Source organism: Ranitomeya imitator, chromosome 5 (assembly GCF_032444005.1).
Source record: "Ranitomeya imitator isolate aRanImi1 chromosome 5, aRanImi1.pri, whole genome shotgun sequence".
NCBI lineage: Eukaryota > Metazoa > Chordata > Amphibia > Anura > Dendrobatidae > Ranitomeya > Ranitomeya imitator.
The window spans coordinates 427,518,005-427,541,683 of NC_091286.1; the positions used below are offsets into that span (position 1 = coordinate 427,518,005).

Genomic DNA, 23,679 nt, shown 5'->3' on the forward strand with positions numbered 1-23,679 from the left:
CTGTGATGTCCCCCCCTGGGACAAAGTAAAAAAGTAAAAAAAAAAAATTTCAAATGTGTAAAAAAAAATAAAAAAAAATATTCCAAAATAATGAAAAAAAAAATAAAAATATTATTCCCATAAATACATTTCTTTATCTAAATAAAAAAAAAAACAATAAAAGTACACATATTTAGTATCGCCGCGTCCGTAACGGCCCGACCTATAAAACTGGCCCACTAGTTAACCCCTTCAGTAAACACCGTAAGAAAAAAAAAAAAAAACGAGGCAAAAAACAACGCTTTATTATCATACCGCCGAACAAAAAGTGGAATAACACGCGATCAAAAAGACAGATATAACTAACCATGGTACCGCTGAAAACGTCATCTTGTCCCGCATAAAACGAGCCGCCATGCAGCATCATCAGCAAAAAAATAAAAAAGTTATAGCCCTGAGAATAAAGCGATGCAAAAATAATTATTTTTTCTATAAAATAGTTTTTATCGTATAAAAGCGCCAAAACATAAAAAAATGATATAAATGAGGTGCCGCTGTAATCGTACTGACCCGAAGAATAAAACTGCTTCATCAATTTTACCAAACGCGGAACGGTATAAACGCCTCCCCCAAAAGAAATTCATGAATAGCTGGTTTTTGGTCATTCTGCCTCACAAAAATCGGAATAAAAAGCGATCAAAAAATGTCACGTGCCCGAAAATGTTACCAATAAAAACATCAACTCGTCCCGCAAAAAACAAGACCTCACATGACTCTGTGGACCAAAATATAGAAAAATTATAGCTCTCAAAATGTGGTAATGCAAAAAATATTTTTTGCAATAAAAAGCGTCTTTCAGTGTGTGACGGCTGCCAATCATAAAAATCCGCTAAAAAACCCGCTATAAAAGTAAATCAAACCCCCCTTCATCACCCCCTTAGTTAGGGAAAAATTAAAAAAATGTATTTATTTCCATTTTCCCATTAGGGCTAGGGTTAGAGTTAGGGCTAGGGTTAGGGCTAGGGTTAGGGCTAGGGTTAGGGTTAGGGTTAGGGCTAGGGTTAGGGCTAGGGTTAGGGCTAGGGTTAGGGCTAGGGTTAGGGTTAGGGTTAGGGCTAGGGTTAGGGCTAGGGTTAGGGTTAGGGCTAGGGTTAGGGCTAGGGCTAGGGTTAGAGTTAGGGCTAGGGTTAGGGCTAGGGTTAGGGCTAGGGTTAGGATTAGGGTTAGGGCTAGGGATAGGGCTAGGGCTACAGTTTGGGTTGGGGCTAAAGTTACAGTTAGGGTTTAGATTACATTTACGGTTGGGAATAGGGTTGGGATTAGGGTTAGGGGTGTGTCAGGGTTAGAGGTGTGGTTAGGGTTACTGTTGGGATTAGGGTTAGGGATGTGTTTGGATTAGGGTTTCAGTTATAATTGGGGGGTTTCCACTGTTTAGGCACATCAGGGGCTCTCCAAACGCGACATGGCGTCCGATCTCAATTCCAACCAATTCTGCGTTGAAAAAGTAAAACAGTGCTTCTTCCCTTCCGAGCTCTCCCGTGTGCCCAAACAGGGGTTTACCCCAACATATGGGGTATCAGCGTACTCAGGACAAATAGGACAACAACTTTTGGGGTCCAATTTCTCCTGCTACCCTTGGGAAAATACAAAACTCGGGGCTAAAACATATTTTTTGTGGGAAAAAAAAAGATTTTTTATTTTCACGGCTCTGCGTTATAAACTGTAGTGAAACACTTGGGGGTTCAAAGCTATCACAACACATCTAGATGAGTTCCTTAGGGGGTCTAGTTTCCAAAATGGTGTCACTTGTGGGAGGTTTCTACTGTTTAGGTACATTAGGGGCTCTGCAAATGCAATGTGACACCTGCAGACCATTCCATCTAAGTCCTCATTCCAAATGGAGCTCCTTCCCTTCCGAGCCCTCCCATGCGCCCAAACAGTGGTTCCCCCCCACATATGGGGTATCAGCGCACTCAGGACAAATTGGACAACAAATTGTGGGGTCGAATTTCTCCTGTTACCCTCGGGAAAATACAAAACTGGGGGCTAAAAAATAATTTTTGTGGGAAAAAAATTTTGTTTTATTTTTACGGCTCTCCATTATAAACTTCTGTGAAGCCCTTGGTGGGTCAAAGCGCTCAGCACACATCTAGATAAGTTCCTAAGGGGGTCTACTTTCCAAAATGGTGTCACTTGTGGGGGGTTTCTACTGTTTAGGTACATTAGGGGCTCTGCAAACGCAATGTGACACCTGCAGACCATTTCATCTAAGTCTGCATTCAAATGGCACTCCTTCCCTTCTGAGCCCTCCCATGTGCCCAAACAGTGGTTCCCCCCACATATGGTGTATCATCGCACTCAGGACAAATTGGGCAACAAATTTTGGGGTCCAATTTCTCCTGTTACCCTCAGGAAAATACAAAACTGGGGGCTAAAAAAATAATTTTTGTGGGAAAAAAATTTTGTTTTATTTTTACGGCTCTGCATTATAAACTTCTGTGAAGCACTTGGTGGGTCAAAGTGCTCACCACACCTCTAGATAAGTTCCTTAGGGGGTCTACTTTCCAAAATGGTGTCACTTGTGGGGGGTTTCAATGTTTAGGCACATCAGTGGCTCTTCAAACGCAACATGACGTCCCATCTCAATTCCTGTCAATTTTGCATTGAAAAGTCAAACGGCGCTCCTTCCCTTCCGAGCTCTCCCATCCGCTCAAACAGTGGTTTACCCCCACATATGGGCTATCAGCGTACTCAGGACAAATTGTACAACAACTTTTGGGGTCCATTTTCTCCTGTTACCCTTGGTAAAATAAAACAAATTGGAGCTGAATTAAATTTTTTGTGAAAAAAAGTTAAATGTTCATTTTTATTTAAACATTCAAAAAATTCCTGTGAAGCACCAGAAGGGTTAATAAACTTCTTGAATATGGTTTTGAGCACCTTGAGGGGTGTAGTTTTTAGAATGGTGTCACACTTGGGTATTTTCTATCATATAGACCCCTCAAAATGACTTCAAATGAGATGTGGTCCCTAAAATAAAATGGTGTTGTAGAAATGAGAAATTGCTGGTCAACTTTTAACCCTTATAACTCCCTAACAAAAAAAAATTTTGGTTCCAAAATTGTGCTGATGTAAAGTAGACATGTGGGAAATGTTACTTATTAAGTATTTTGTGTGACATATCTCTGTGATTTAATTGCATAAAAATTCAAAGTTGGAAAATTGCGAAATTTTCATAATTTTCGCCAAATTTCCGTTTTTTTCACAAATAAACGCAGGTACTATCAAATAATTTTTACCATTGTCATGAAGTACAATATGTCACGAGAAAACAATGTCAGAATCACCAGGATCCACTGAAGCGTTCCAGAATTATAACCTCATAAAGGGACAGTGGTCAGAATTGTAAAAATTGGCCCGGTCATTAACGTGCAAACCACCCTTGGGGGTAAAGGGGTTAAAAACTTTTTTTTTTTTTCATAAAACTTACAGTTATAGATAAAATGAAGATTCTTAGCGCATAAATTGGCCAATTCATGTGTGCCCATCAACCACGGCAAGGTGATCTCCCTCTGATGGGTCCTACTCTACTGTACATGCCACTCTTGGGCCACCAGCCTACAATTTAGGACAAACATGTCACTCTGGGCTAAACCTACAATTTATGGGCAAGTAGAGATGATTACCGCCACCTGCAAGGTCAATGGGAGGAGTGCAAGATCAGTCTGGATGCAGCCACATCCATACACTAAACAAAGAAAAAAAAACAACCAGCACTCCCAATGTGAACACATGCAAGCTGCAAGCTGTATCATATAGATATAAAGAAACACAGCAGCACATGTATATGAATCTAGGCCATGTGAAAACACACAAATATTCGATATGAATCATACTACTCAAAAATATTTTTTCATAAAAAAAATTTCAAATTCTTTTTTTTTTTCATAAAACTTACAGTTATAGATAAAATGAAGATTCTTAGCGCATAAATTGGCCAATTCATGTGTGCCCATCAACCACGGCAAGGTGATCTCCCTCTGATGGGTCCTACTCTACTGTACATGCCACTCTTGGGCCACCAGCCTACAATTTAGGACAAACATGTCACTCTGGGCTAAACCTACAATTTATGGGCAAGTAGAGATGATTACCGCCACCTGAAAGGTCAATGGGAGGAGTGCAAGATCAGTCTGGATGCAGCCACATCCATACACTAAACAAAGAAAGAAAACCAACCAGCACTCCCAATGTGAACACATGCAAGCTGCAAGCTGTATCATCTAGATATAAAAAAACACAGCAGCATATGTATATGAATCTAGGCCATGTGAAAACACAGACAAATATTCGATATGAATCATACTACTCAAAAATATTTTTTCATAAAAAATTTTTCAAAAAATTTTTTTTTTTTTTTCATAAAATTTACAGTTATAGATAAAATGAAGATTCTTAGCGAATAAATTGGCCAATTTATGAGTGCCCATCAACCACGGCAAGGTGATCTCCCTCTGATGGGTCCTACTCTACTGTACATGCCACTCTTGGGCCACCAGCCTACAATTTAGGACAAACATGTCACTCTGGGCTAAACCTACAATTTATGGGCAAGTAGAGATGATTACCGCCACCTGCAAGGTCAATGGGAGGAGTGCAAGATCAGTCTGGATGCAGCCACATCCATACACTAAACAAAGAAAAAAAAACAACCAGCACTCCCAATGTGAACACATGCAAGCTGCAAGCTGTATCATATAGATATAAAGAAACACAGCAGCACATGTATATGAATCTAGGCCATGTGAAAACACAGACAAATATTCAATATGAATCATACTACTCAAAAATATTTTTTCATAAAAATTTTTTCAAAATTTTTTTTTTTTTCATAAAACTTACAGTTATAGATAAAATGAAGATTCTTAGCGCATAAATTGGCCAATTCATGTGTGCCCATCAACCACGGCAAGGTGATCTCCCTCTATAAAGAAACACAGCAGCACATGTATATGAATCTAGGCCATGTGAAAACACAGACAAATATTCGATATGAATCATACTACTCAAAAATATTTTTTCATAAAAAATTTTTCAAAATTTTTTTTTTTTTTCATAAAACTTACAGTTAGAGATAAAATGAAGATTCTTAGCGCATAAATTGGCCAATTCATGTGTGCCCATCAACCATGGCAAGGTCATCTCCCTCTGATGGGTCCTACTCTACTGTACATGCCACTCTTGGGCCACCAGCCTACAATTTAGGACAAACATGTCACTCTGGGCTAAACCTACAATTTGGCTGCTTCAAGACTGATCTTGCACTCCTCCCATTGACCTTGCAGGTGGCGGTAATCATCTCTACTTGCCCATAATTTGTAGGTTTAGCCCAGAGTGACATGTTTGTCCTAAATTGTAGGCTGGTGGCCCAAGAGTGGCATGTACAGTAGAGTAATACCCATCAGAGGGAGATCACCTTGCCGTGGTTGATGGGCACACATGAATTGGCCAATTTATGCGCTAAGAATCTTCATTTTATCTATAACTGTAAGTTTTATGAAAAAAAAAAAATTTTTGAAAAATTTTTTATGAAAAAATTATTTTGAGTAGTATGATTCCTATCGAATATTTGTCTGTGTTTTCACATGGCCTAGATTCATATGCATGTGCTGCTGTGTTTCTTTATATCTATATGATACAGCTTGCAGCTTGCATGTGTTCACATTGGGAGTGCTGGTTGGTTTTTTTTCTTTGTTTAGTGTATGGATGTGGCTGCATCCAGACTGATCTTGCACTCCTCCCATTGACCTTGCAGGTGGCGGTAATCATCTCTACTTGCCCATAAATTGTAGGTTTAGCCCAGAGTGACATGTTTGTCCTAAATTGTAGGCTGGTGGCCCAAGAGTGGCATGTACAGTAGAGTAGGACCCATCAGAGGGAGATCACCTTGCCGTGGTTGATAGGCACACTTGAATTGGCCAATTTATGCGCTAAGAATCTTCATTTTATCTATAACTGTAAGTTTTATGAAAAAAAAAAATTTTTTGAAAAATTTTTTATGAAAAAATATTTTTGAGTAGTATGATTCCTATCGAATATTTGTCTGTGTTTTCACATGGCCTAGATTCATATACATGTGCTGCTGTGTTTCTTTATATCTATATGATACAGCTTGCAGCTTGCATGTGTTCACATTGGGAGTGCTGGTTGTTTTTTTTTCTTTGTTTAGTGTATGGATGTGGCTGCATCCAGACTGATCTTGCACTCCTCCCATTGACCTTGCAGGTGGCGGTAATCATCTCTACTTGCCCATAAATTGTAGGTTTAGCCCAGAGTGACATGTTTGTCCTAAATTGTAGGCTGGTGGCCCAAGAGTGGCATGTACAGTAGAGTAGGACCCATCAGAGGGAGATCACCTTGCCGTGGTTGATGGGCACACATGAATTGGCCAATTTATGCGCTAAGAATCTTCATTTTATCTATAACTGTAAGTTTTATGAAAAAAAAAAAAATTTGAAAAATTTTTTATGAAAAAATATTTTTGAGTAGTATGATTCATATCGAATATTTGTCTGTGTTTTCACATGGCCTAGATTCATATACATGTGCTGCTGTGTTTCTTTATATCTATATGATACAGCTTGCAGCTTGCATGTGTTCACATTGGGAGTGCTGGTTGGTTTTTTTTCTTTGTTTAGTGTATGGATGTGGCTGCATCCAGACTGATCTTGCACTCCTCCCATTGACCTTGCAGGTGGCGGTAATCATCTCTACTTGCCCATAAATTGTAGGTTTAGCCCAGAGTGACATGTTTGTCCTAAATTGTAGGCTGGTGGCCCAAGAGTGGCATGTACAGTAGAGTAGGACCCATCAGAGGGAGATCACCTTGCCGTGGTTGATGGGCACACATGAATTGGCCAATTTATGCGCTAAGAATCTTCATTTTATCTATAACTGTAAGTTTTATGAAAAAAAAAAAAAAATTTGAAAAATTTTTTATGAAAAAATATTTTTGAGTAGTATGATTCATATCGAATATTTGTCTGTGTTTTCACATGGCCTGATTCATATACATGTGCTGCTGTGTTTCTTTATATCTATCTACATATATATATATATATATATATATATATATATATATATATATATATATATATACCTCTTCTATGTTTACACATTTATTCTACCTATTCTATTGTAAGCTATCAGTGTGATTTTTCTGTACACCGCAATGAATTACCGGCTTTTCTCTCTAACACCACTGCGTATTTCTCGCAGGTCACACTGCTGGTCCGTGTGTAATCCGTATTTTTCTGGCTTCCATAGACTTTCATTGGCGATTTTTTTTGCGCAATATGGTGACAAACGCAGCATGCTGCGATTTTCTACGGCCGTAGAAAGCCGTATAATACAGATCAGTAAAATACGGCAGATAGGAGCTGGGGCATAGAGAATAATTGGGCCGTGTGTAATGCGTGTTTTACGGGCATATTTTATGCGCTCATATGTCCGTAAAGCTCGCTAGTGTGACGGCGGCCTAATTGTTCCACTCCTGGTTTTGGCTTACAAATACTGATGTAAAATACTGACCAAATACTGCTAGTGTGACGGCAGCCTAAGGGTATGTGCACACTTTGCGGATTTGGCTGCGGATCCACAGTGGATTGGACGCTGCGGATTTGCAGCAGTTTTCCATCAGGTTTACAGTTCCGTGTAAACCTATGGTAAACCAAATCTGCAGTGCCCATGATGCGGAAAATGCTGCGCGGAAACGCTGGATTGTATTTTCTGCAGCATGTCAATTCTTTGTGTGGATTCCGCAACGTTTTACACCTGCTCGTCAATAGGAATCCTCAGGTGTAAAACCGCAAGTGAAATCCGCACAAAAAACGCAGGAATTCCGCGGTAAACCCGCAGGTAAAACGCAGTGCGGATTTTGCAAAAACGGTGAGGAAAATTCCGCACATGAATCCTGACCGTGGGCACATATCCGCATGCAGAGAGGTGAAACATGCAGCAGTGGGGACGCAAACATATGTATCAAGCATGCTGAAGACCCTCGTTTAGCACAGGAGCATTCTCAGAAAACACCTTATCCAAACACATTCACTCATCACTAATGATTTCCCTTTGTGATGTAAATGAGTCAAGGTTTTCTAATGCAAACAGCAAATATCAGAAAAATGCACAAAAAACAAAAGGTATAATAATAATAATAATAATGATGATAATGAAATAAAGTCTAAAAAAAATAGCAACCTTTCTGCTGTAGACAAAGGCACCTTTAGAAGGTATTGGGTGTAACAATCTCATTACTGGGTTCTTAGTTAATGACAGCTAATTTTCTCACGTCTCTGGGAGTCTAAACAGTGCCAAACCCTCGGAGAACAGGCCTTAGGCATTAATATGTGATAAAGTGGGTTTCCTTTTCTGCTGAATGACCTCAGAGACTTTTTTTATGTACATGCAAGTAAATGACCCATAGCTGTGCAGCTCCTGCTGAGTTATTAAACTCCACTACATCACATCTCTGGAGGACGGAACGAAGTTTGCAGAATGTTCAGCCACCAACGTATTCTGACAATTGCCTATTATATTTACAGTACTAATCTCATCAAGGTGCTGGGGTCTGAATGTGCTCATTTGCTGTAGTAAGCAATATGAATATTGATTATATAGAGTAGCATGGTACACCAGGGAGACATTATTCAATACACCTGCTACGAAGGGATTTATAAAATGTGATGCATTCAGGCAGCACAGTCATTAAGAAGAATATCTAGCAACAGGACGCATATTAAAACAGAGGCCTGCACTGCTTGTTGCATATTTTTCCATCATGGCCACTGCTGTTTTTAAATTAGTATTAAAAACCTGCCATACCGGCAGATTAATATTTAAAGAAGCTGTGAACATTATAATTGCAAAAGATGGATATGTTTTGCATCAGAAGTTATAAAAAGGTTAAAATGGGTATGGGGGGTCTTAAGATAAAACAGAGTCATGCTATGTATTGATATATTTTGGATTTTTAATTACACAATAACATTTTTAGGTGTTTTTAAAAAGGCTATGAGATTCCATGCACAATAAACATAAAGATATGCATTTCTCCCATACTTAAAATAAACCGTGGAAAGGGGGCAATCACTATTTAGACTGGTCCCATCCCCATTTTTCACATGGCTGGCATGAACTTTTGCTGGACTCAAAGCATTGCAGAAAAAGGGAGTAAGGTGAAAATGACCTTTAAAACAGATCAATACAAATTCAATACATTAACGACCTCTTGAAGACTTTTTCTTTTTGCTTTTGATTAAAAATGTTCTTTGCTTTTGAAAAGCCATACATTTTTATTTTTGTTCAGCAACATAACCATACCATGTTTTTTGCTGATGATGAGTTGTGGTTTTGATTGACACTATTCATTTCACAATATAATATACTGGAAAAAAAATGCCAGAAAATTCCAAGTGGGGTAGAATTGAAAATAAACTGCAGTTTCACAATTGCTTTTTTAAGTTCACTTTCAGTAAAAATTATGAGTTAAGATTGTTCTAAAAGTCAATTTCATTCATTATTTGGGAGGCAAAGTAACCCAAAAACAGTAATTCTGCCATTTTTTGTGACCCATCATATGAGATACATATGATATTTTATCATTTTGGGCAATTATGTAGGAAAAGATAAGTATGTTATTTTATATGTATTACACTTTGTTATTTAGGGTTCTGGAAGAGGATAGTGATTTGTAACTTTTATATTTTGGAATTTTATTTCTTAAAAAAGAAATTGTTATTACTATTTTTATTAATAAATCCCATGGGATTAGAGCCTTTGAACCTTCAGTTTGCATTGTGTAATGAAGTGACAGATCTGTAGACAGACATTTCTTGGTCTCTGTGGTGTCCGCATCCTGAGGGTTCTTTAGTAGAAGATTGAGCTTCTGCTGCATGGAGTAATATAAGGAATACTATGCTATTCATGTTGTGCTATGTTTTTTCGGGCACTACAGTTTGGTACTATGCTATACTGTAATATGGCTAACTACTTTTTCTGTACATTATTTCAGTTACGGGAATCTGCTGCCCTAACCATGAGTAGGTTTCAAAAAGTGCTAGTCTGGTGAAGACGTTCCTGCTGGGTGTCTCTCCTCTGGCTTTCATTAGGTGGAGACCAAGTTGGAAGGAGCTGGCACAGAGCTAGTGACTGTAGTGATAAGAGCATGCTTGTGCTTAATCGAGTATTTTCGGTGTGCTCGAAAATTATGCTCTAGTCACCACGGCTGCATGTCGTGCGACTGTTCGACAGCTGCTACACATGCAGTGATTCTCAACAAATAGGGAATTCCTGCATGTGTAGAGGCTGTCGAACAGTTGCGCAACTCAAGCATATTTTTCGAGCATGCCGACATGCTGGATTAGCATCCGAGCTCGCGCGCTCATCACTACTAGCCAGTTGACACTTTTTACTGAAACTAAAACTTTTCTCTTTCTTTCTTAGAAATGTTGTAATGTTTTAGTGGAAAGCATAGTTCATTGTTGTCACGGAGCCTGTTGTTATTTCATGCTTCTTTGGGTTAGCGCAGCATGAATCGGGTAATAGGTTTTCTTTAAATAAAAACTCAGTCCACTTTATGCTGTTCTATGACTAGAATTACCATCATTTCAGAAAAATATTAAAATTTTGAGTCCTCAGTGGTTGATATCTTTTAACCCCTTTCTGCCATTAGACGTACTATTGCGTCCATGTGGGGTGGGCTTTACTTCCCAAGGATGCAATAGTACGTCATATGCGATCGGCAGCGCTCACGGGGGGAGCGCCGCCGATCGCGGCCGGGTGTCAGCTGTTTATCGCAGCTGACATCCGGCACTATGTGCCAGGAGCGGTCACGGACCGCCCCCGGCACATTAACCCCCGGCACACCGCGATCAAAGATGATCGCGATGTGCCGGCGGTGCAGGGAAGCACCGCGCAGGGAGGGGGCTCCCTGCGGGCTTCCCTGAGCCCCCCGCAGCAACGCGATGTGATCGCGTTGCTGCGAGGGTCTCACCTCCCTCCCTGCTCCCTCCAGCCCCGGATCCAAGATGGCCGCGGATCCGGGTCCTGCAGGGAGGGAGGTGGCTTCACAGAGCCTGCTCAGAGCAGGCACTGTGAAGCAGCCTGCACTCCTATCAGATCAGTGATCTGACAGAGTGCTGTGCAAACTGTCAGATCACTGATCTGTGATGTCCCCCCCTGGGACAAAGTAAAAAAGTAAAAAAAAAAAAATTTCAAATGTGTAAAAAAAAAAAAAAAAAAATATTCCATAATAATGAAAAAAAAATAAAAATATTATTCCCATAAATACATTTCTTTATCTAAATAAAAAAAAAAAAACAATAAAAGTACACATATTTAGTATCGCCGCATCCGTAACGGCCCGACCTATAAAACTGGCCCACTAGTTAACCCCTTCAGTAAACACCGTAAGAAAAAAAAAAAAAAAACGAGGCAAAAAACAACGCTTTATTATCATACCGCCGAACAAAAAGTGGAATAACACGCGATCAAAAAGACAGATATAACTAACCATGGTAACGCTGAAAACGTCATCTTGTCCCGCAAAAAACGAGCCGCCATACAGCATCATCAGCAAAAAAATAAAAAAGTTATAGTCCTGAGAATAAAGCGATGCAAAAATAATTATTTTTTCTATAAAATAGTTTTTATCAAATAAAAGCGCCAAAACATAAAAAAATGATATAAATGAGGTGTCGCTGTAATCGTACTGACCCGAAGAATAAAACTGCTTCATCAATTTTACCAAACGCGGAACGGTATAAACGCCTCCCCCAATAGAAATTCATGAATAGCTGGTTTTTGGTCATTCTGCCTCACAAAAATCGGAATAAAAAGCGATCAAAAAATGTCACGTGCCCGAAAATGTTACCAATAAAAACATCAACTCGTCCCGCAAAAAACAAGACCTCACATGACTCTGTGGACCAGAATATAGAAAAATTATAGCTCTCAAAATGTGGTAATGCAAAAAATATTTTTTGCAATAAAAAGCGTTAGGGGTGTGTCAGGGTTAGAGGTGTGGTTAGGGTTACTGTTGGGATTAGGGTTAGGGATGTGTTTGGATTAGGGTTTCAGTTATAATTGGGGGGTTTCCACTGTTTCGGCACATCAGGGGCTCTCCAAACGCGACATGGCGTCCGATCTCAATTCCAGCCAATTCTGCGTTGAAAAAGTAAAACAGTGCTTCTTCCCTTCCGAGCTCTCCCGTGTGCCCAAACAGGGGTTTACCCCAACATATGGGGTATCAGCGTACTCAGGACAAATAGGACAACAACTTTTGGGGTCCAATTTCTCCTGCTACCCTTGGGAAAATACAAAACTCGGGGCTAAAACATATTTTTTGTGGGAAAAATTTTCACGGCTCTGCGTTACAAACTGTAGTGAAACACTTGGAGGTTCAAAGCTATCACAACACATCTAGATGAGTTCCTTAGGGGGTCTAGTTTCCAAAATGGTGTCACTTGTGGGAGGTTTCTACTGTTTAGGTACATTAGGGGCTCTGCAAATGCAATGTGACACCTGCAGACCATTCCATCTAAGTCCTCATTCCAAATGGAGCTCCTTCCCTTCCGAGCCCTCCCATGCGCCCAAACAGTGGTTCCCCCCCACATATGGGGTATCAGCGCACTCAGGACAAATTGGACAACAAATTGTGGGGTCGAATTTCTCCTTTTACCCTCGGGAAAATACAAAACTGGGGGCTAAAAAATAATTTTTGTGGGAAAAAATTTTTGTTTTATTTTTACGGCTCTCCATTATAAACTTCTGTGAAGCCCTTGGTGGGTCAAAGCGCTCAGCACACATCTAGATAAGTTCCTAAGGGGGTCTACTTTCCAAAATGGTGTCACTTGTGGGGGGTTTCAATGTTTAGGCACATCAGTGGCTCTTCAAACGCAACATGGCGTCCCATCTCAATTCCTGTCAATTTTGCTATGAAAAGTCAAACGGCGCTCCTTCCCTTCCGAGCTCTCCCATCCACCCAAACAGTGGTTTACCCCCACATATGGGGTATCCGCGTACTCAGGACAAATTGTACAACAACTTTTGGGGTCCAATTTCTTCTCTTACCCTTGGGAAAATAAAAAATTGGGGGCAAAAAGATAATTTTTGTGAAAAAATATGATTTTTTATTTTTACGGTTCTACATTATAAACTTCTGTGAAGCACTTGGTGGGTCAAAGTGCTCACCACACCTCTAGATAAGTTCCTTAGGGGGTCTACTTTCCAAAATGGTGTCACTTGTGGGGGGTTTCAATGTTTAGGCACATCAGTGGCTCTTCAAACGCAACATGACGTCCCATCTCAATTCCTGTCAATTTTGCATTGAAAAGTCAAACGGCGCTCCTTCCCTTCCGAGCTCTCCCATCCGCCCAAACAGTGGTTTACCCCCACATATGGGCTATCAGCGTACTCAGGACAAATTGTACAACAACTTTTGGGGTCCAATTTCTTCTCTTACCCTTGGGAAAATAAAAAATTGGGGGCGAAAAGATAATTTTTGTGAAAAAATATGATTTTTTATTTTTACGGTTCTACATTATAAACTTCTGTGAAGCACTTGGTGGGTCAAAGTGCTCACCACACCTCTAGATAAGTTCCTTAGGGGGTCTACTTTCCAAAATGGTGTCACTTGTGGGGGGTTTCAATGTTTAGCCACATCAGGGGCTCTCCAAACGAAACATGGCGTCCCATCTCAATTCCAGTCAATTTTGCATTGAAAAGTCAAATGGCACTCCTTCGCTTCCGAGCTCTGCCATGCGCCCAAACAGTGGTTTACCCCCACATGTGGGGTATTGGCATACTCAGGACAAATTGTACAACAATGTTTGGGGTCCATTTTCTCCTGTTACCCTTGGTAAAATAAAACAAATTGGAGCTGAATTAAATTTTTTGTGAAAAAAAGTTAAATGTTCATTTTTATTTAAACATTCAAAAAATTCCTGTGAAGCACCAGAAGGGTTAATAAACTTCTTGAATATGGTTTTGAGCACCTTGAGGGGTGTAGTTTTTAGAATGGTGTCACACTTGGGTATTTTCTATCATATAGACCCCTCAAAATGACTTCAAATGAGATGTGGTCCCTAAAATAAAATGGTGTTGTAGAAATGAGAAATTGCTGGTCAACTTTTAACCCTTATAACTCCCTAACAAAAAAAAATTTTGGTTCCAAAATTGTGCTGATGTAAAGTAGACATGTGGGAAATGTTACTTATTAAGTATTTTGTGTGACATATCTCTGTGATTTAATTGCATAAAAATTCAAAGTTGGAAAATTGCGAAATTTTCATAATTTTCGCCAAATTTCCGTTTTTTTCACAAATAAACGCAGGTACTATCAAATAATTTTTACCATTGTCATGAAGTACAATATGTCATGAGAAAACAATGTCAGAATCACCAGGATCCATTGAAGCGTTCCAGAGTTATAACCTCATAAAGGGACAGTGGTCAGAATTGTAAAAATTGGCCCGGTCATTAACGTGCAAACCACCCTTGGGGGTAAAGGGGTTAATGGCTAACTGAAAAGATCGTAACGAATAGCAGCTTTCGCGACTACTCAGGTCTCTTCATCAGGCATAGTAAAACACAAATTCTGAAGAGTCACATATTTAACACAACAGGACACTAGAATAATGCAATAAATAAGATGAGTGACATGAACTCAAACTAACCTTATCAGAAATATAAGAATGCTACTTGATTTCCTTGATTGACAAAATGAAAATAAAAAGCTGAAGTATTAAAGATCTATTGTACTTTTGTTATAGGTGAGTACCAAGTGCCGCGGTCTTTGGTGGGAATGTGTCACCAACGTATTTGATGGAATCACAACCTGTGATGAATATGACTCCATATATGCAGAACACCCATGTACGTATTGCTAAGATATGGACAATATGCATTTTTGTTTTCAGTAGCTTTGCTCGAATATCTTAAAGCAATCTTCTACGCTTTGGTAAATGTATCTATACATTTACACCTTTTTAATGCATTTATATAACAACATATGTCCTCTTTATGCAATATAGCAGTAATATAGTGCTTCAATTAGTATATAACCACAAAAAATGGTCCAGGAATGGAAAAGCGCCCCTGGACTTATAACGAAATGAACAAAAAAGCAAAGAAATAAAAATTTATTGATTTTATTTTATATGATAAGCATAAAACAAATATTTAAAAGATGTATCTTGTGAGGGACACTAAACTAGTTAGTGGCTCACATATTAATAGTCTGACAAATGTGATTAAAAGGGGGCATGGTACATGGAGCAAAAGTCCTAAATCAGTGTGGGTAAGCCAACACAGGCATAGCTAGGGTTTTGGTTTAGGGGGGGCAAAACCTCTGATTGGGACCCTCTCCTGGTAACATTGATTACAACTGGGTGACGCACCCTAAGGGCTTGTTTCTACTTGCGAGATATACGTCCGTGTCTTGCATGTGGAAATGAAGCTCTGGCGCCGGCACTCCGGAGCGGTGCGTGCGGCTGCATGTGTTGCTATGCGGCCGCACGCTCTGCTCCGGAGTGCCGGCGCCAGAGCTTCGTTTCCACATGCGAGACACGGACATATATCTTGCAAGTGGAAACAAGCCCTAATAGTGGATGTAGGAGAGCCTCAGCAGATGACCATACTGTTACTGAAAATAATCTCTATATAAAGACCAATATTGATATTACTGCCATATGGTCAATGGTAGATACCAGTCCTACGGAGCATATAGAGATTACAGGACAGTTACAGTTAGTGACTTACCTCTGTCGTTCTTTCTGATGGAATCGTTAACTTTTCACATCTTTCCATCTGGCCCAGACCATCATAACAACTTCTTCCAGCCAGGACTCAGTTGCAGAGATTATAGCACAGACACATTTCACGTCTCATATTTTTAGCACTGTCCCCAATGGGACTATCCCCAACCTGCACAAACTCCTCATTCTGCTGATACCCCAATGCTGAGCCGCATGTGTCCTTATTACTGCAACTACTGTGTGATACTGCATGCCCCCTTAAATTCTAAAACAACCCTCTAAAATATAGTAATGCTGTGTGCAAGTGCCCTAGAAAACAGTGCCAACATTTTGTCCCCTGGAAAGTAATAATGCCTTGTGTGCCCCTTTGACAGTCACAGGAACCTGAGTTCCCCTATAACAATAAGTGGCCATTTTACATTTTACAATGTTCTGAGTCTCCACCCTGTACAGCTCCCTTATATACAGTATGATGCTCTCTTATACACAGTATAATACCCCCTCACTGTATATATACTGCCCCCTTAGTATCCTCCAAACTGTTTAAAAGCTCCAACACTGTATGATGGCCCCCATTGATAGCCTCCATATAGTATAATGCACCACATAGTCCTCAATATAGTATAATGCACTCTCCATGGACCTCCATATAGTATAATGTACTCCCCACAAGCAGACTCTATTTTGTATAATGCATTCCTCATAGGCAGACTCTATATAGTATAATGCACTCCCCATAGGCAGACTCTACATGGTATAATTCACTCCCCATAGGCAGACGATACATAGTATAATGCACTCCCCATAGGCAGACTCTACATAGTATAATGCACTCCCCATGCGCAGATGCTACATAGTATAATGCACTCCCCATAGGCAGACTCTATATAGTATAATGCACTCCCCATAGGCAGACTCTATATAGTTCTTTTCCTATCTTTCTGACCGCTCCTTCAGTGTATTGTTTGCTGGCTCCACTTCATCTCCTCTTCCTCTTACTGCTGGGGTCCCTAAGGGCTCAGTTCTTGGCCCTCTTCTCTCTGCACTGCCCCAATTGGACAGTCTATCAGCAGATTTGGCTTTCAGTACCATCTTTATGCTGAGGACATTCAACTACACACGTCAATCCCTCACCTTACCCCCACTGTATTACAGAACACCAGTGACTGTCCGGTCTCCAACATCATGTCCGCTCTCTATCTGAAACTCAACCTTTCCAAAACTGAACTTCTGCTCCTGCCATCTAATCACCATCCTTAAAGCTGACATCTCCCTCTCATTGTTAATTTTAACAGTGCCCTCACAGAGATTGAAATTTGCTACTGTGAGTCCATGTAAAAATTTCACCGGCAGAGCACGGAGCAGAGTACCCTTACATTTGCAGCTTACAAATTTCACCCACAGAGCATGTTTCCACATTTCTCTGAGAAAGCTGATTACAAATTTATCTCACAGGTCTTGTTTCCACATTTCCACCTCAGAAACTAATAACAATTTTCACCCAGAGAGCATGTTTCCACATTTATCCCACAGAAGCTGATAACTAATTTCACCCACAGAACATGGGTCTACATTTAACCCACAGAAGTCGATAATAAATTTTGCCCATGGAGCATGTTTTCCCATTTATCTGAGAAAGCTGATTAAAAATTTCACACCCAGAAAACAGAGCACAGTACCCTCACAGCTCCAAAATATCTGCTCCAGTAGCGTATGTTACAAATGCCATCGATGAAAAACTGTATGATTTTTGATTGAGCTGGTGGTCCGCAGAGAGGCTTGCTACTGGCAATCCAGTTAAAAGTTTCAGCCACAGAGCATGAGGCAGAGTACCCATAGAGAAGCAGCTTATACTTTTCACTCACAGGGCCAAACTTTATCTTCAGTCGAGCAGCCGCAGATAAAAATCTCATAGTTTGATTCTGCATAGAGCTGGTGGTCCACCAGGAGGCTTGTTACCACCAGTCCCTTTGCCTTGACACGCCTCCCTAGTTCTCTTGCCTTAGGCTCCTGTGGGCTCGAAGTATTATCTCTTGAAAAAGTTAGTATTCAAAGCAGGCAATGCCTGAACACCAGCTAGAAATAATGGAATTGTACTCCATTTCTTTTTTCTTGTTTGTTGGAATTGGTGCCGTGATTAAGAGGGGAGCTGGTGGAACACACAGTGAAGGAAATCTCAGCCATCTAATCTCAAACCGCCCACTGGTGGGGTTGCAAAGTACACTCATGTAACAGAGAATCAGGTTTCTATTCCAGGAAGGCAGTTTGAGAAACATGTAACACATTCAAAGAAGGCAGCAGTCAAGCGAATTAACCATTTCTCAACTGAGTCAGCAGTTGATATTGAGAGACAAAATATCCATGGCAATTTAGAGGTTCTGAATTTTGGAATGAGTAGTTGAATTCTTTAATCAACATTAGGCCCAGTCACAAAGGTAAAAAAAAATTTGGGGCACAATACATGTATAGACACGAGAGTGTTCCTGTTTCCATGTATAGACACGACTGAAGAGTTCATAGATGCTTTTGGCCATAGTCACCCCACAGAAGCTAATAACAGACAACAAGGATTCGGATTCCTGGACCATGGTGTGAATTACTTGTACGATGGACTCCTCGCCAGAGACGGACTACACCTCAACAAACCTGGGAAACATACATTCGCCAGAAGACTCGCTACACTCATCAGGAGGGCGTTAAACTAGAAGAAGAGGGGACAGGAAGAAAAACATTAGACTTGAACAAAGAAGATCCAGGAAAACATACTCAGAAGGGAGGTAAGAACATTTCTAAAACAATCCACAGCGAGGAGATTGGAACAAAACAAAATCCTCTAAACTGCATGGTCGCAAACGCCAGAAGCCTGACAAACAAGATGGAAGAACTAGAAACAGAAATATCTACAGGTAACTTTGATATAGTGGGAATAACCGAGACATGGTTAGATGAAAGCTATGACTGGGCAGTTAACTTACAGGGTTACAGTCTGTTTAGAAAGGATCGTAAAAATCGGAGAGGAGGAGGGGTTTGTCTCTATGTAAAGTCTTGTCTAAAGTCCACTTTAAGGGAGGATATTAGCGAAGGAAATGAGGATGTCGAGTCCATATGGGTCGAAATTCATGGAGGGAAAAATGGTAACAAAATTCTCATTGGGGTCTGTTACAAACCCCCAAATATAACAGAAACCATGGAAAGTCTACTTCTAAAGCAGATAGATGAAGCTGCAACCCATAATGAGGTCCTGGTTATGGGGGACTTTAACTACCCGGATATTAACTGGGAAACAGAAACCTGTGAAACCCATAAAGGCAACAGGTTTCTGCTAATAACCAAGAAAAATTATCTTTCACAATTGGTGCAGAATCCAAACAGAGGAGCAGCACTTTTAGACCTAATACTATCTAATAGACCTGACAGAATAACAAATCTGCAGGTGGTCGGGCATCTAGGAAATAGCGACCACAATATTGTACAGTTTCACCTGTCTTTCACTAGGGGGACTTGTCAGGGAGTCACAAACACTGAACTTTAGGAAGGCAAAGTTTGACCAGCTTAGAGATGCCCTTAATCTGGTAGACTGGGACAATATCCTCAGAAATAAGAACACAGATAATAAATGGAAAATGTTTAAGAACATCCTAAATAGGCAGTGTAAGCGGTTTATACCTTGTGGGAATAAAAGGACTAGATATAGGAAAAACCCAATGTGGCTAAACAAAGAAGTAAGACAGGCAATTAACAGTAAAAAGAAAGCATTTGCACTACTAAAGCAGGATGGCACCATTGAAGCTCTAAAAAACTATAGGGAGAAAAATACTTTATCTAAAAAACTAATTAAAGCTGCCAAAAAGGAAACAGAGAAGCACATTGCTAAGGAGAGTAAAACTAATCCCAAACTGTTCTTCAACTATATCAATAGTAAAAGAATAAAAACTGAAAATGTAGGCCCCTTAAAAAATAGTGAGGAAAGAATGGTTGTAGATGACGAGGAAAAAGCTAACATATTAAACACCTTCTTCTCCACGGTATTCACGGTGGAAAATGAAATGCTAGGTGAAATCCCAAGAAACAATGAAAACCCTATATTAAGGGTCACCAATCTAACCCAAGAAGAGGTGCGAAACCGGCTAAATAAGATTAAAATAGATAAATCTCCGGGTCCGGATGGCATACACCCACGAGTACTAAGAGAACTAAGTAATGTAATAGATAAACCATTATTTCTTATTTTTAGTGACTCTATAGCGACAGGGTCTGTTCCGCAGGATTGGCGCATAGCAAATGTGGTGCCAATATTCAAAAAGGGCTCTAAAAGTGAACCTGGAAATTATAGGCCAGTAAGTCTAACCTCTATTGTTGGTAAAATATTTGAAGGGTTTCTGAGGGATGTTATTCTGGATTATCTCAATGAGAATAACTGTTTAACTCCATATCAGCATGGGTTTATGAGAAATCGCTCCTGTCAAACCAATCTAATCAGTTTTTATGAAGAGGTAAGCTATAGGCTGGACCACGGTGAGTCATTGGACGTGTTATATCTCGATTTTTCCAAAGCGTTTGATACCGTGCCGCACAAGAGGTTGGTACACAAAATGAGAATGCTTGGTCTGGGGGAAAATGTGTGTAAATGGGTTAGTAACTGGCTTAGTGATAGAAAGCAGAGGGTGGTTATAAATGGTATAGTCTCTAACTGGGTCGCTGTGACCAGTGGGGTACCGCAGGGGTCAGTATTGGGACCTGTTCTCTTCAACATATTCATTAATGATCTGGTAGAAGGTTTACACAGTAAAATATCGATATTTGCAGATGATACAAAACTATGTAAAGCAGTTAATACAAGAGAAGATAGTATTCTGCTACAGATGGATCTGGATAAGTTGGAAACTTGGGCTGAAAGGTGGCAGATGAGGTTTAACAATGATAAATGTAAGGTTATACACATGGGAAGAAGGAATCAATATCACCATTACACACTGAATGGGAAACCACTGGGTAAATCTGACAGGGAGAAGGACTTGGGGATCCTAGTTAATGATAAACTTACCTGGAGCAGCGAGTGCCAGGCAGCAGCTGCCAAGGCAAACAGGATCATGGGGTGCATTAAAAGAGGTCTGGATACACATGATGAGAGCATTATACTGCCTCTGTACAAATCCCTAGTTAGACCGCACATGGAGTACTGTGTCCAGTTTTGGGCACCGGTGCTCAGGAAGGATATAATGGAACTAGAGAGAGTACAAAGGAGGGCAACAAAATTAATAAAGGGGATGGGAGAACTACAATACCCAGATAGATTAGCGAAATTAGGATTATTTAGTCTAGAAAAAAGACGACTGAGGGGCGATCTAATAACCATGTATAAGTATATAAGGGGACAATACAAATATCTCGCTGAGGATCTGTTTATACCAAGGAAGGTGACGGGCACAAGGGGGCATTCTTTGCGTCTGGAGGAGAGAAGGTTTTTCCACCAACATAGAAGAGGATTCTTTACTGTTAGGGCAGTGAGAATCTGGAATTGCTTGCCTGAGGAGGTGGTGATGGCGAACTCAGTCGAGGGGTTCAAGAGAGGCCTGGATGTCTTCCTGGAGCAGAACAATATTGTATCATACAATTAGGTTCTGTAGAAGGACGTAGATCTGGGGATTTATTATGATGGAATATAGGCTGAACTGGATGGACAAATGTCTTTTTTCGGCCTTACTAACTGTGTTACTATGTTACTATGTTAAATTCCACCCACAGAGCATGTTTCCACATTTCCATGGGAAAGCTAATTAAAAAATTCACACCCAGACAATGAGGCACAGTACCTCCACAGGCAGGGTTGCAGAGAACACACAGCGGCTTAAAGGCAAAGTACTCCCACATATTTGGGTTAATGAATACACACAGCTGCTTTTGGTACAGTATTATCACAGACATACTTACATAACCATATAATAATATGTTTAGATGCACACCACTCCCACCGACACAGTTGAAGATTGTAAAAAGTTTGGTTACGCATGGTACTATCACAGACACGGGTGCAGAGTACACATAGAGATTGTTTTTTTAAAACTGCACACACGCAAAACCTAATACTATTCCTCACTACAGCTGTGTACTTTTCCTATGCTAAGCAGAGCAGAAATATAAAATTAGAATCTTGAACCAGGAGGAACAGGTCCATGTGGAGGAGGAGGTGAAAATGGCGGTATAGGTGAAAGAGGCAGGGCAGAATGGTGGCTCAGTGGTTAGCACTGCAGCTTTGCAGCACTGAGGTCCTGGGTTCAAATCCAACCAAGAACAACATCTGTCAGGAGTTTGCATCTTTTCCCCTTGTTTGTGTGGGTTTCCTCCCAAACTCCAAACACATACTGATGGGGAAATTAGATTACCAAGAGACTATAGGAGAGATCAGCCCAAATAGGGTCTTATCTAAGAAATACAGTAAGTTTAGCACTCAGATGAAACTCCCCTGTTCAATCTGTAAAAATTCTTATAGTGTAGAAAATCAGCTGCAGTCGATCCACGGGTCAGAAAGCGACCATCAGACAAATTCTACACTGCCGACAGAAATGAGATGTATATTCCAGTATGGTGCAGTAAGGTGGTGGTTTATTTCAACGCGTTTCGAAGTATATAACTTCTTCAAGAAAAGCCACATGTGGAGCGGAGGTCCAACTGGAAGAGGTGTGTGTGTAGGTAGAAGAGGTGGAGGAAGAGGTAGCCAACACAGTTTTTGGGAGTTTTTTGGGGGGAGGAGATACCCAAATGAAACGAATGATAAATAGAGTTGAAGACTGGCTGGGTGCATCTGTTAAAATTGTCTAGTCATCCAAAGGTACAGACAAGTCCTGTGTGATCTATGCCTGGTTCCTTTTAAGGAATGTTAGCTTCCCCACATTGGATGTGGACAGGCAAATTCGCCTGCCTGTGATGACACCCAATGTCATGCTAAACACTTTGTTCCAATATAACACATGCCAATAGGGAAGACCCATCTGTTAGGGAGATGTGTGAACATGTACTCTTCCATTATGTTGTTGTAATGCTTCCTTATGCTGATACGGACCATATCAGATGGTGGTGCTGGATGTTGTGGTATGCTCATAAAGTTTTGCCACATTTTGGCCATGCTAACCCTGCCTTCTAAGGTACTGGCAGTGCACCAGCTGTGTTGCTGACTTCCTCCTTCGACTCTGCATTGTTGTCCCACTGAGCCCCCCGCTGTCAGGTGGGAAAGCCAATAGTAGTTTTTCAACCAACGTGTGCTTGTATTCACGCACCCCTTTCCAGTGACAAAGGTAATGATGGCATGTTGTCCATGTAGCAGGGATCCATCTTGTGGCCACCCAGTAATAATAATAATAATCTCTTTATTTATATAGCGCCAACATACTAGGCAGCGCTTTACAGTTTGCACACATTATCATCGCTGTCCCCGATGGGGCTCACAATCTAAATTCCCTATCAATATGTCTTTGAAATGTTGAAGGAAAGCGGAGTACTCGGTAGATACCCACGCAAACAGGGGGAGAACGGTAATCTGCAAAGGTAAGAATACAGGCAACTCAGTGGTCATTTGACAGGCACTGCACCATGTATTGGCTCATGTGCAGGCTGCCCAGAGTCAATGACAAGCTGTTCTCAGTGTGAGATATATCTTCTGGGTACTCTGTATCCCCACAGCCACGCTCCAGTAAGGCCCATGAGTTGATCTGAGTGCCAACATGAGTTGGTCTGCTGTGAACATGGTTTTTCCTCCTCCCTTGCCTCCTCCTCCCCATTGTCCTCCCAAACTGTCCCATGGCTGTACAGTTGGGTACCTGGCTGATGTTGGCACAGTAACCCAATTTCCGAGCTATGTGTGGACAACAAGCCTAATTACGGTGTGAAT

The 23,679-nt window shown here is 40.6% G+C and overlaps 1 protein-coding gene across 1 annotated transcript in view; it reads left to right on the plus strand.

The window, feature by feature from the left end:
- Positions 1-23,679, plus strand: part of CLDN16 (claudin 16) — a 179,061-nt gene that overhangs the window by 13,948 nt on the left and 141,434 nt on the right. Inside the window, exon 2 of the mRNA XM_069768042.1 lies at positions 14,811-14,913. Within this exon, the coding sequence (XP_069624143.1) occupies positions 14,811-14,913 (103 nt within the window). The remainder of the gene's footprint in view (positions 1-14,810; positions 14,914-23,679) is intronic.